This window comes from Schistocerca cancellata, chromosome 1 (assembly GCF_023864275.1).
Source record: "Schistocerca cancellata isolate TAMUIC-IGC-003103 chromosome 1, iqSchCanc2.1, whole genome shotgun sequence".
In the NCBI taxonomy this organism is placed as follows: domain Eukaryota; kingdom Metazoa; phylum Arthropoda; class Insecta; order Orthoptera; family Acrididae; genus Schistocerca; species Schistocerca cancellata.
In genome coordinates this window covers 937,795,646-937,809,677 of record NC_064626.1, presented here as the reverse complement: position 1 = coordinate 937,809,677, position 14,032 = coordinate 937,795,646, and the positions used below count along the sequence as shown (strand labels likewise).

Sequence of the window (14,032 nt, the reverse complement as noted above, 5' to 3'; positions counted from 1 at the left end):
GTTTGACAGACCATGTAGGAACTAGCTGTGCCAAGACAGGGGTACTAGGTGCTATGCTGGGAGGCTGTGGGAGATGGGAGAGGGAGATGGGAGGGAAATGTGGAGCAGAAGGGGGAAAATACCAGTTGGTGTACAGGCAGAGAGCAGAGCGCAATGAGGGTGAGGTGGCACAAAAAGATGGGGAAAAAAAGATTCGAGCAGTGATTAAGTACTTCGTAAAGGAAGGTTTGAAAACAAAGGACATTCATGCTGACTACCAGAATACACTGGGGGCCTCTGCTCCTTCATGTTCAACTGTTGCCAAGTGGACAAATGAATTTAAATTTGGTTAGGAAGCTTAGATGGAGATCTGCACTGTGGTCGGCCAAGATGTGTCACTACTCCAGAAAGCGTTGCAAAAGTGCACAAAATGGTCATGGAGGATCGCCAATTGAAAGTGCGTGAAATTGCTCATGCTTGCGAGATGTCATCTGAAGGGGTATGTCACATTTTAAGTGAAGAATTAGAAATGAAAAAATTATCTGCAAGATGGGAGCTGCGACTCTTGATGCAGGGTAGAAAATGTATGAGAATGGACATATCAGAATAATGGCCTGTTTTAGGAGAAACGAACAAGATTTTTTTGCACCGGTTTGTGATCACAGATCAAACTTAGGTGCACTACTACACCCCAGAGACAAAACAGTCAAAGCAGTGGAAACATGCTGATACTACGCCACCAAAGAAAGCAAAGACAATTCCTTTGGCGGGAAAGGTCAAGGCATCAATGTTCTGGGATGTGAAGGGGATTCTGTTGTGGATTATCTCCCTACTGGGCAAACAATTACTGGAGAATACTACGCTAACCTTCTGGACAAATTGCAACAATAGGAACGCGAAAAAAGGCCAGGTTTTGCAAGGAAGAAAGTCATCTTCCATCAAGACAATGCGCTTCCGCACACATGCCGTCGCCATGGTAAAATTACACGAACTAAGGTATGAATTGTTGCCACACCCGCCTTATTCACTTCATATGGCCCCGTCAGACTTCCATCTCTTCCCAAAACTGAAAATTTTTCTTGGTGGACCCAGATTCACTTCAAATGAAGGATTGACAGCCAGAGTTGACAACTATTTTGCAGGCCTGGAGGAAACTCATTTTCGAGATGCAATCAAGGCACTCGAACATCGGTAGACCAAGTGCATAAATCTACAAGGAGACTACATTGGAAAATAAAAAAAGTTTCAGTGATTTAAGTGCTTTTTTTTCTATACCATTCTGAGAACTTTTCAAACCACCCTCGTAAAAGTAAACATCTGATCTGCAGTTTTGAATTATTCTGAGAATTGAGCTGTGTTACGTTGTCTGTGTATATTGTGTGATGTATCTTCCCACTCCTTTTTGCATTCTCAGTCCAACGATGACCAAGCCATGTCTGGCCTGTGAGGTGGAGGAGAAGATGGCCTGAGAATGATACTATGCTTGAAAGAGCTGCACTGCAGATGTAGACTGAGGGTCATGACCTTGTATTCCTCTACACCTCCAACTGTTCAGCAGAGCCATGGCAGACTTGCTCATAGTCAGGTACAGAAACAGGTGTGAGAGAAAGCTACTCAGAAAGAAATAATTATCAGGATTGCCTGAAAATGTTAACAAGTCATGTAACTTGAATTTACCAAATATTGTTGATACAACTTGTATGAATTCCTGACAGCAGCAGAAAAATCTTCAAATGTAGAAAAAAACTGAAATTTCAAAGACAATAAGAGACTCAAAAAATGATTTTTATCTTTCAACAGGTCATTGTGGCGTATCTTATGTCTGACTGACTATAAGACTCTCAAGGACAAACCCAAAGAACATAGGTGTAATGCCAAACGTGAGCCATTGAATAAACAATTGTCAAGCACTTCCTTATGGACTACCACCAAATTGTAATTATCATAAGTCCAATATTGTTTCCAAGCATTGAGTTTATTATGGAACCAGCTGGACTTAATCTAAGCAAAGAACAGAGTCTGCTACTCAGCTTATTAAGAAAAAAGTAGTGTGTGTTATGGAGTGTCGCTGTGAGCACTGAAAATAGTGTGTTTGTAAATATGAGTTTATTTCATTGTCTCCAGGAATAGTATGAGACTATTGCATGCAAAATATAGCCATTGGTTGGTTTTTCTTTGTGCCACCGCCACCACTATGACCACTCCCTTATTATAAAAATTGTGCTGCCAATGTATTCACAAGCTATTATTCTTATGACTATTTCACAACTGTAATGTGAATGTTTATCACAAGAAAAATAAGCCAAGCATCAGGGGCTGTCATCATACTAATTTTCGTGTAATCAGCTTTCCTCTACTGTTCTAGTAAAGGGCCCTTAGAACCAGCTGCCATTTCTTGTATTATTGAGAAATAACAGAGGTATTCTTGCTGAAATGTATTAATTAGAACACTCATTGGATGGTGATACCATTTACATTGTCTTAATATTTGACAGCATAACGAAGATAAACAAAACTATTGTTTCCAGAATTGAAAAATAGACTGGTCTACATGGTGGGGCTCTGTACTTGTCGACACATGTCACATGAAAGCTTCTGGTTGTATTCCCTTTACAAAAGAGAGTAATCTACAGGACCCTGGAGCATGTATGCCCACAGAGAGCCCTTGATGCACTTTATGCTGTGGGTAAAGTAGTCAGCGGAAGTTTTAAGATTTGGTATGGGAAGGTTTGGCATGGTTCATCCATGACACCGCAAATTCATATGACAAAGTGATGTGATCAGTATTATTCCCCCTAATGAATGGAATCTCGTTATCAGTGCCTGACAAGTTAGTAGAGATATATTTGTTTTTCAATGGACCATATAGGTGTGTGAACCCCTGATACATAATAATTCAGATTCAGACCACAATCCTGTCACTTTCATCCCAGCAGCGTAGTTGGAAGAGGTGTCATCAGGAAACTGCTGAGGCACAACACAGATAACATTCACATTCCAGACAGAAAGTGACATGAAGTAGTGCAGTGCAGTCTAGTGCTTCACACGCAGAATTGCAAATGCACATAGTACTGTACAACCTAGACTGTCCAATGAAAAAGACATGAGTATCTCTTGTAAGGAGCTCATTTGAACATGCCATCTTCTAAAGATAAATGGCACTATTCTGTATTCTGTGGGCAAGAGAATATGAACAGCCTTGCACTAGAACTCAGGACCAACTATGGTGTCAGGTTTAAACTGCTTGTTGTTAGACTAATTAACAAATCCAAAAGCTCAATATTGTAATTGTGCTAAACCATAATTCAAAAATCCTGTTCCCGTTCCCCCTCATTTCTAAATCCTTGGCAGGAATTTTTCTTTTCGGAAGGACTGCTACTTCCTGTTCATATGGAATAGAATGGCTATTACCAGCCTGTCAAAAAAAGAGAACTAACTCTTTCTCCAAGTAAATAGTTTTTGTCTTCTACTAAGGTTTCTAGGTGCATAAAAATCACTCCTCTTAGATTGCAGATGGTGGGATGTTAAATAGTTTTAGTGTGATTAAATATTTACATGTGGTATTCAGGCAAGTATTCTTTTTTGTGCAAGGAACTTTCCAATACTTTCCATTAAATCAGTCGTCCCATTGTGTTGTCTTCATGGGAAAAGTAATTAACACAAAAAATAGATGAATGCCTTTTTATTGGCATTTTTAAACAAATTTATCAGCATAAGAGTAATATTTATCTCTGGGATTAAGAGGGATGCAAAAAAGCTTATTGAGAAAGTGTTTTACATGTGGTGGAAATTTGCTGTTTTGTATGTTACTTATATCTTGCTTAAGATGTTGTGTGACAACACTGCAGATTGGTGGGGAAACTACATTGCATTTTAAGGAAATGCATAACATAAAAAACATGCTTGACTCGGAGGTTCGTAGCTACTGAGTTTTCTTTTTCTTTATGTAGTTTGCTTTGGTTTCCTACTTTAGGAACTGTGATCTTGAATGAAATGTTTAAAACTAATTGTTGTAGCAGCTTTTCAGAATAAGTCTTTTGTCATTGAATTTGGGAAATACTGACATTTTCAAAGTACATTTTCAAGTTTCAGTGTTTTGTAAAATGTAGAATTTGTCACCTTTGGGCAGACTGTGAGACATACTTGCATTGGAAGAGAAAGTGACAGAGCCTAATTATAAATTCTGCTTCCTATATGTTATAGTTACTTCACATTTGCTGCACCTAAGACATGGTTAAAACATTGTGATGCAAATGAATACACAATAGATGCTATTAAAAGAAACATGCTTATGTCATTAGCAGTTTTCAAACTTTCTAAGCAAAATTTATTTTTCTTTAGTCATACCTTTTCTCCTTTCTTACTGATTTGCAGTCGTAATTTAAATTTTTTAAATCCTATGTCACAGTTCCTTAAATTTGTTGGCTCTGCTTTGTAGGAGACACATTACATATTAAATTAAGGTGGCATCTTAAGATTTTCATAGCTGGGTGTAATGGAAAACTAAAAAAACACTATTAGTTACATATTCAACATCCAACTAATCATATGTTGTACTGTAGGAAAGTAAGGCTTATCCAGTCATACTTAGTACTGTATATGTCAGTTACAGAAGTTTTATGTTGATAGTATGACTCGGTGGTTATGTGCTAGTTTATTTTCCCGAAGGTCTGTAGTTTGATTCCTGGTGACTTCTTTCTCTTTGGACAATGTTTTTTACTGTGAAAACTGCCAAAGTTGGTTCATAGTCCTTATTAAACTGTTGGTATCTCTTTTAAATGACTAGGTACATCAGTTCAAAGGTCAGAGGAAGACAAGGGCATACCACCTCCAATAGGATTGCACCTAGTAAAGCAGTTTGGTTTTAAAATGAAACTTCAGGTTGGTGACAGCTTCACTCCACCTTTCTGAGAACTAATTAAGGTTGCTAAACTGCATCAAGAATGACAAACAGATATATAAATGTAACTGAAAGCTTTCAAATTCCAAACTTGCATATTTTCTGTATTACAATATGTCATTCTATTGTGTACGACATACAGAAAACACTTATACTTGACATACTGTCATGAAAAAGGCAAGACGTAACAGTTTCAATTTTTATTGAAAATGTGGGACACTCATATATAAAACAGGAAAGTTGGATTTCATGCAATGTACAAAAAATTCCACTTTGCCTTAGTGGCCTCATACCACATTCTTCCATATTGTGGCAAGTAATCCTATTGCAAGAGTGACTGAAGTATATGATAGCGTTACATTCATTGACCTTTGTATTTATTGTGCAACAGTTTAGGATAATATTATTCTGATAATGCATGCATCATTTAAGTTTGTATTTTTATTCAGTTTGTTGATGAGTGATCATATTAACCTTCAGACATGCATTTTTTGTGATTCTGCATTTGGCACTGCAGAAGTTATGATTTGCTGTGAATAATTTTATTTGCTTGTGTAAGAGAGCAAAAGGATAGAGGACAGTGCACGTATGTTAAGTTATACCCATGTTATACGTATGTTAAGTTATAATTTTCTGCTTCCTTGAGTGTTAGCTTTTCTTTTATATTTTCTTGAATGTTTTGTGTGTAATTGATGCTAAAAAAAATTTAGAAAGTAGTCATCTGAAATATAGACGATCTTTTATTCCAGTGAATACTGACCAGTATTAAAAGAATAATGTGTGTGTGTGTATGTGGGATAACAGGGAAATGTGATACTCTGAATAACAAAAATCTGTACAGGGCTTCAGTATTTTCTACAGTGATTTGTGAAAACATTTATTTTATCAGAAGGTAGAATGCTATTGTGGTTTCAAGTGTTCCATTGTAACACAGTAAATTACATGGCCATTTGGTAATTTATGTTGTCTTGCTATTACTGTCTGTATTATTTCAGTGTGGCGTGTAGCTTGCAAGTATAAATTTAATGTTTAAGTTTAGGTTTAAGTGTAATTTCTGCTGGATGATTCAGATAGTTTTTTTTTTAACATTGGTAATGCAAAGATACAGATTTTAGCTTCTTGAAAATGATAAAGGTACTATTAACACTTCTGTGGGATGTGAGTTTTTGTACGAACTGCTTAGATTGGACAGTGAGGCTACTGGGATAGCAAAGTATTCTGAAATTTTAAGATTGTAAGATTATTATTGATGTACAGTGGCAGATAATGAAGCTGACTTTTCACTCATGAGGGAAAGGGGAGTTGTAGCCACCTGATTACAATTGGAAAAGACAATGGCAAGAGAAACTAGAATTGGTCTAGGTGAATCTTGCTAGTGATGATTACTTGTTCTAGTGTTGGCGTTCGTACCTCACTCGTGTCCAATTTGTGTGGCGAAGTGCACTGGACATGGCAACAGTAGTGAGGGTGAGTCTGGCCTCCCCCTAACTGCTTGCTGTGTGCCATTTAAAGGACAATAATTTTTATTGTAGTTAATGCTTTGTGCTACAGAATGGATTAGTATTGTTGTCTAGTTCATTTGAGATACATATGTAGGGTGCTAGAGACACACACACACACACACACACACACACACACACACACACACACACACACACACACACACACTCTTTAATGTTGCAGCAGAAGCAGCTGCTATTTACTGACAGTTTCCCCAGTATTACACAATGGACAAGCAAAATTACGCTACACAAGCTGTGTAAGATGCTAGTAAGTTAAGGAAAAACTCACTCTGTAGAAACGGGGTGACTGGTATATAATCCCACAAAGCTTTACATCCCAATACTCTCCTTGTTGAATTTGAATTGAATTCATTTTATACCTTACAGAATGCTGTCGCATTTATTCTTGTGAATAGCTAAGCATATCGAGATTTGTACAATATTCCTTTATATTGAACTAGTTATAAATAGAAAGTAACAGTGGTATTAATATGTACTACATACATAATGTGGAATCCTGCTTAAAAATACATGTTTTAAAATAGGTGAAATGGAGAAGTCTCTTTAGAGTTTCCTGTTTTTGTTTTTTCTTACCAATATTCCCAGTATATGATATGGGTAAATGAAGAAGACTGTACTTACTGATAGTGGAAAAAGGCAAAGTGACCCTTTAACAAGTCATTGAAGTTTGTTGCCTATTTATATGAATATTAAAAAAAGAGAGGATATGAAGAGTCAGCAAGAGGAATGACAAATTTGTAAGTCAATGACAAGATGTGCGAGGGGGAAAAAAGGTACAGCAAAATAAAAATGTTAAACTGAGTGGAAGCCCTCATTTCTGTTTTGTCATTGAGACTAGTTGGACTTGATGACCTAGTGTTAAAGCACATACCTGGGAACCAAAAGGTCACTGAATTAAATCCCATCTGGGCCACACTATTTCAGTCTACTGTTGACTTAGTCTTCACCTCTCATTGACGTAAAGATTCTTCAGGAACAACACATGGTTTAGATCCTACATTAAACTGTAGGTCCTCATTCCCTGCTAGGACTTCTGGGGTATATTAGGAACATTCAAGTAGCTGAAAGTGTTGTCCCATTAAAAAGTTTGCAGCAAGTCATTGAGCCACATGAAATTGGAATTATTATTGTTGTTATTGTTGTTACTATTATTATTATTATTATTATTAAGACAATTAATGTGTTACTGTATTCTGCTCTTTCATTTCTCTTCAGATGGTCTTTTTTATTATCTGTACTTCGTACAGTTTTCATGTTCTCAACTTTCTTTCATTGAGGCTGTTTGCTACTTCTTCAAATAAAGTTTCCCTAGCAGCCCTAAATGTATTACATACTTTAGCATTTTCTTATTCTATTTAACTGTTGTTGACTACAGTCTTTCTCACCCATGTAGTTTTTTATATTTTTAACATTTGCTATTACCTATTACCTTTTGGATGAAACTTCACTTGCTGCTGTAACATCACTGAGTAAAATTGCAGTATTGATGCCTCTTGACTATTCATTGTATGCATATTCCCATAAAACTGCAATTTTGTCCATTTATTGCTTCAGAAATATGTATTTTTAGAAAAACACCTTGTAACTTAAACTGCTTACAAAAAGAAGAAATGTTAAGTTCTATCCTGAATAGTATTTAAAAAGTTTTAGTAATAATAGTCAGATTAATAATAAGAAAGATTGAGTCCCACAAGTAGTTACATTGTTTCTTATACTCATATTTTGCAGCTTTGACACTATTAGTATTTCTGAGTGGTAAACAAACTTTCAGTAAATCAAAGATAGAATAATGAAGAACTTACCCTTACTCATTTGTGTACATAGTTTCCCACTAGTAAAGTTTTCAGCAAGTTTATAATATATTAATTGTAATACTAGGATGCAACATTAAACATCTCCAAAATGCGTTGTTGTGACTCAAAAATTACTGATATGCTACTACATTATGCTTAAATAACTTTGGGTATTAGATATTGTACAGTTCAAATTGTTTTGTATTTTGATTGAAAGAAAAAAATATTTTAATTGTGACATACAGGTAACACTATTCCAAAATTATCATAGTTCTAGCAGTGGAAGCTTGAAATATGTTCACACACCCTTTGCATCAGAATGTGTAATTAGTCCTGCAAACACTGTATTGGAGGTATGTGTATCTTCTTCGTATCTAAACGACTATGGGTGCTGTATAATCAATCATAAAGTTAACTATAACTACACTCAAACAGCCGAACGGGGTAGCACGGTCTAGGGTGCCTTGCCATGGTTCACGCGGCTCCCCCCCCCCCCCCCCCCCCCATTGGAGGTTTGAGTCCTCAGTCAGGCATGGGTGCATGTGTTGTCCTTAGCGTAAGACAAATGACCTCAGCAGTTTGCTCCCATAGGAACTTGTCACTTACAACTCAAACATAAAATATAATCGAAAAGTCCACGTGTACTGCCAGTCCATAGTGTCTAATGGGCACACTATTTCAGCAATCAGAGATGTCGTCACCATCAGGTGCGCTTGCGAACTGAGCTCCTGAAGGCACACAGCAGACTTATATCCTCGCCCATCACAAACCGTCACCTTCACCGTTCGCATCCAAAGGTGCACATCGCCAGTCACGTACACTTGCACTGGTATCTGCGGTGGCGAGGAAACAGTTACTCTGTCTGCCGTCATTGCCAGATCATTGTGTTCGCTCAGTGCCTTCTTAATTAGGTGCACTTCTGTTTTCCAAGCCTTTCTGAGATTATAGCTGCTGTCCTGATTGATAAGGTTATCCCTAGTACAAATTTCGATGTCTTATCTAATGATGCTGTCCCGGTATTTGGAAGTGTGCACTAAAGTCCTGGTACTTTTGTGTTCCATTGCATGATCATTCTCTGACAAATGGTGCTCTTCAACTGCCGACTTATTGGCATACATTAGTGAAGTGTGCCGCTGGTGTTCTCTGCATCAATCTTTGATGGTACGCGCTTTTTGTCGAATATTTGTCTCGCGATTTTGGTACAAAGTCTTCCGCGAACCTAAGTCATCCTTGACACTCCCTAACTATGCCAATGTTTTAATGGTGCAGGGGAGGGGAGGGCAAAGATTGTTCTTACACAGTCCGTTTTTAGTATGTGCATGACTTTTCCTGATAGTGTCCGGGTGTTTGGCATAAAGGCTGCAGCTCTCTCTTCCTCCATGATTTCTTTCATTGCCACAGGCTGTACTGTAGTGGTGGGGCAAAAAGCATGCTTAATCTGCAGTTCTGAGTATATGTTTTTGTGGAACACAGTTCTAACGTGTTAAATTTCCTCGGGCAGACTCTTTGCATAGTGTTTTTAGTAGCCCACACCATTCCTGCACAGGGTGGTGGCAGCTATCTGCATGCAAATACTGATTAGTGTGAGTTTTCTTCTGATACACACCATGGTCCAGGGTGCCAACAACTATTCTCTTGACCATGATATCCAGGAATGGTAGTCTTCCGTTTTTTTAAAACTTGTTATTAAGCTATATGGCATTCAGACATACAAGGAAGCCAAGGAGTTTTTCCCTTCCATGGGGCCATATGACAAATGTTTCATTCATGTAATGGAAAGAGCGAGTGGGTTTCCATTCGGATGTTATCAGGTCCTGGTCCTCAAAGTGCTCCATATAAAAATTCACAACCACTGGTGAAAGTGGGCTGCCCATTATGACTCTCTCTGTAGTGCTCTCACAGTATTCTCCATTAAACAGAAAAGACAAGGAGGTTGGGACATGCCTGAAAAGAGTGGTGCTCTTCTCGTGAAAGTTCTGACCAATGAGTTCTAGTAACTAACATAAGGGCACCATGGTAAGTAACGAAATGATATCAAAGCTCACCATGATATCAGTCTTCAGCCAGAAGTTGAGGCATTTCACAGAATTGGGAATGTGATATGGACATTTTCCCACATAAGGATTTAATATCTTTGTCAGGTATTTTGCCAGCAATTTGTAGACACTTCGATGTTACTGACAGTGGGGTGTAACGGAGCACAATTGAATATCTCACACTCTACTAATGTACCCAAAAAAGTTGGTGGTCGCAAAGCACTGTTTGTCAGAGAATCACACTATGGAAAAAGAACATACCAGGATTTTAGCTCAGACTCCCAAATACTGGAACAGTGTTGTTAGAGAAGCCATCAAAATTCACACCAGAGACAATCTTATCAATCAGAACTGCAGCTATAATCTCAGCAAGGCTTGGGGACCAGCACTAGGTCTAATGAAAAAGATGCTCAGCTAGCACAACCATCTAGTGACCAAGACCAACAGAGCAATAACATTAATGCTACTACAGACGCCAATGCAAGTTTCTCCACAACTACCGCCGCATGCCCTCAGTTTGCAGACCATGGCAGTAACGGCTTGCAGTGGGAGGGGTATGTCAGCTGCCTGCTCTTAGGAACTCAGTTCATTAGTGCACATGATGGCAACACATCTGATTGCTGAAATATTGTGCCTGTCGGACACTGTGAGCCATGGACTGTTCAGTCAACAAATACAATGGGATAAACTCAAGAATTACAATAAAATATGAGTTTACTTTGTTGAAATGATATGCTGATAAATTAATTATTCTTGGAGTTCTGTAAATTATTATTGCTTGTGAACAAAATCCATAAATATTCCTCTTCTGTCTGCTCAGACAAAATAAAATTAATTAGTCACAACAGCTCACTTACCAACATCTGCAATTATGTCTTTGCTTCCTACCATAAAAACTTCATAAATATATTGGACATTGATAATATTTATGCCACATGCTACTAGTAATTATGTACAGCGTGTGACAAATCACACTAACATATTTACAAACAGTCTCTTGTGTGTGTGTGTGTGTGTGTGTGTGTGTGTGTGTGTGTGTGTGTGTGTGTTTAATGGGGAGGAAAATTTAGTTGTGATGAGGAATTGGAATTTGATAGTAGTAAAAGAAAGAGAGGAAAAAAAGTAGGCAAATATAGAGTGAGGGAAAAGTATGAAAGAACCCCCAGGGGGCTCGCCACTCTTTGGTAGGTTCGTGTTTGGCTACTACGGGGCCCCAGCCTTTCCAGCATTTTTCTCTTCTGTGCTGCATGTCTATCCTCTTGCTATTCTTTTTCCCCTCCCTCGGGGAACATGTCTGAGGTATTACTGGGAACGTTCTGCATTCTGTCGCTGACAAGCGAACAGTCTCACCTTCGTTTTTCTCTCCCTTTTCCTTTCTTTGTTTCCCTTCTCCTCTCATTCCTCCGCTTCGGCATTTGAGGATCCTCTTTTTTTTCTTCTTCTTCTTCTTCTTCCCTGTGCGCTCCTGAAGGCCAGCCCACGCGTCTGAAGCGTAACGAGTGACTGGGTAATGCGTAATTCCCAACCTCGAATCAACGGGTCGGGTTCGCACGTACCTCCTGGTACAGGTCAGACCCAGGAAGGGGTGATTGCCTGAGCTGTAACCTTCCCAAATTGCCGCTTGGTACTTCTGTCAGATGTTCAGAAAGTGTGACCTGAGGCGTGAACAATCACGTAAGGGGGGGGTGCACTCCCTGTGAAGGGGGCCTCCAGTTGGAAGTAGCGCGCCATCGGAGATACTGGCAATTGTGGGGCACTTCCTCGTGACGAGTCAATCATCTTCCCACTCAATATCTACAAAACGTAAACGTAATGAGGCTAATGATTCAAAGACACTTCCCGTTGCACCACGGTTCCTAGTGGTCTCACATACTGAAGAAGACGGTCAGTCCTTCGCCTGTGAAATCCTGCTCTCGTTTACAGAATGGCACTTTGCTTTTGGAGACCACTTCTGATTCTCAAGCACAACAGCTGCTGCTGCCTCGCTTCTCCACAGTTATCCTGTTTGTGTCGAGGCCCATAGAACTTTGAATTCTTCCCGTGGTGTAATTTACACCAGGCTGCTCAACGGTCTAACAGAGGCCGAAATTCAATCTTACCTCTCTGATCAGGGTGTCATTCCTGTCCATCGAGTAATGAAAAAGGTAGATTCCTCCGTAGTGCCCACCCGCACTCCCTTCCTCACCTTTGATAATGGAGCTTCCGTCCAAGCTCCAAGCAGGCAATGAAATTATCACCGTCTGACTGTACATTCTGAGCCCGATGTGCTACTACCAGTGTCATTATTTCAACCACAGTAAAATGTCTCGTCGACACTCAGACACGTGTCACGTGTGGTAGGGATGTGCACCAGGGTGATTGTCCACTCCCTTTCCCAATTGTATCAATTGTAATGGTGGCCATGCCGCCTCCTCTCAGGATTGCCCAGTGTATCTTGATGAGCGAGCTGTTAAGGAGATCTGAGTAAAGGAAAAGGTTCCTTGTCCAGTTGCTCACAAGTTACTGGCTAGTTGCAAACCCTGAGTTCTCCTGTCTGGTACCTGTAGTTCTGTTCTTGTTATCCCTCGCTCCATGAAGGGCATGGCCATGCAGACAAGTGACCTCCAATTCAGCTCTGAGGTTGTGAAATCGCCCAGTGTCTCGGTAGCATTGCCATCCCCCCCTCGAGCTGTGCAACAAGCCACCGCACTCTCGCCTCAAGGGGCAAAGCCACCAACTACACAACCAGTAGGCCGGAATGGACTGGAGAAGTACTCCCGCGAAGACTTCCTCCGTCCCTCCAGCCAAACAACACTAGAGTCTTCATCTAACCGGAAAGGCTCGAAGTAGTCCACCAAAGGCAAACGGTCTTCTCCTTCACCACCTCAAAGATCCTCTTGGATGGTGTTGCCACATGGTACCTTAGCCCGGACAGCATTTGTGTCGCCAGCACGCACCAACAACCAGTTCTCACCGTTGGACTCCACAAACCAACCACACAAGCAAGCTGATGCTTCTGTGGACCCCATGGAGCAGAATAATCCTGCTATTGTGTTCTGTAGTAGCGCCTCTTCCCCAGCTGTCACTCTGCAGCTGCTGAGGTGACACCACATCTCTTCATCATGACTCTCTTCCAATGGAACATTTGCAGCCTTCGGTCCCACAAAGAGGATTTACGGCTGCTTTTAGCGTCGCAGCATTCCCTTGTACTCTGCCTTCAGGAAACGAAATTGCGCCCTCACGACTACTTTGAGCTATCACATTACTTCCCGATTAGATTTGACCTTCCCCCTGAGGTCGGCATTCCATCTCGTGCTGCTCATAAGGAATGACATTTAGTCAACACATTACCCTGACTACTACCCATCTTCAAGCTGTTGCATTTCACCTTTTTCTTCCCCCACGTGACTTTTGTCCTCTGTACAATTTATATCCCTCAGTCATTCGATGTCACCATGGCAGACTTCCTTCAGCTTATTGGGCCGCTATCTCCCCCATTGTTGCTACTTGATTACTTTAATGTGCGTCATCCCCTTTGGGGTTCTCCCAGGACCTGTCAGAGGGCTGCCCTCTTGGATGACCTTCTTAATCAACTTAACCTCTTCTGCCTTAACACTGGAGCATCCACTTTACTTTGACTCCTTGCATACCTATTCCGATTTGGACCTCTCCTTAAACTGCCCAGCTTGCCCCTCGTCTTAGGTGGCCCGTTCTTTCTGACACCTACACGAGCACTATCCATTCGCTTAGTCCTACCCTACCCTATCCATGTGCATGCCTAAATGGCAGCTTCCTAAGGCTGACTGGCAGCTTTACTCCTCC

At 40.1% G+C, this 14,032-nt stretch overlaps 1 protein-coding gene across 2 annotated transcripts in view; it reads left to right on the top strand.

The window, feature by feature from the left end:
• The window catches only part of LOC126191480 (TRPL translocation defect protein 14), a 186,035-nt gene that overhangs the window by 101,987 nt on the left and 70,016 nt on the right, over positions 1–14,032 (top strand). Inside the window, exon 5 of one of the 2 annotated variants that reach the window (XM_049932367.1) lies at positions 6,275–6,346. The exons of the other annotated variant lie outside the window; for it this stretch is intronic. Coding sequence (XP_049788324.1) covers positions 6,275–6,346 — 72 coding nt within the window. The remainder of the gene's footprint in view (positions 1–6,274; positions 6,347–14,032) is intronic. 2 annotated transcript variants of the gene reach the window in all.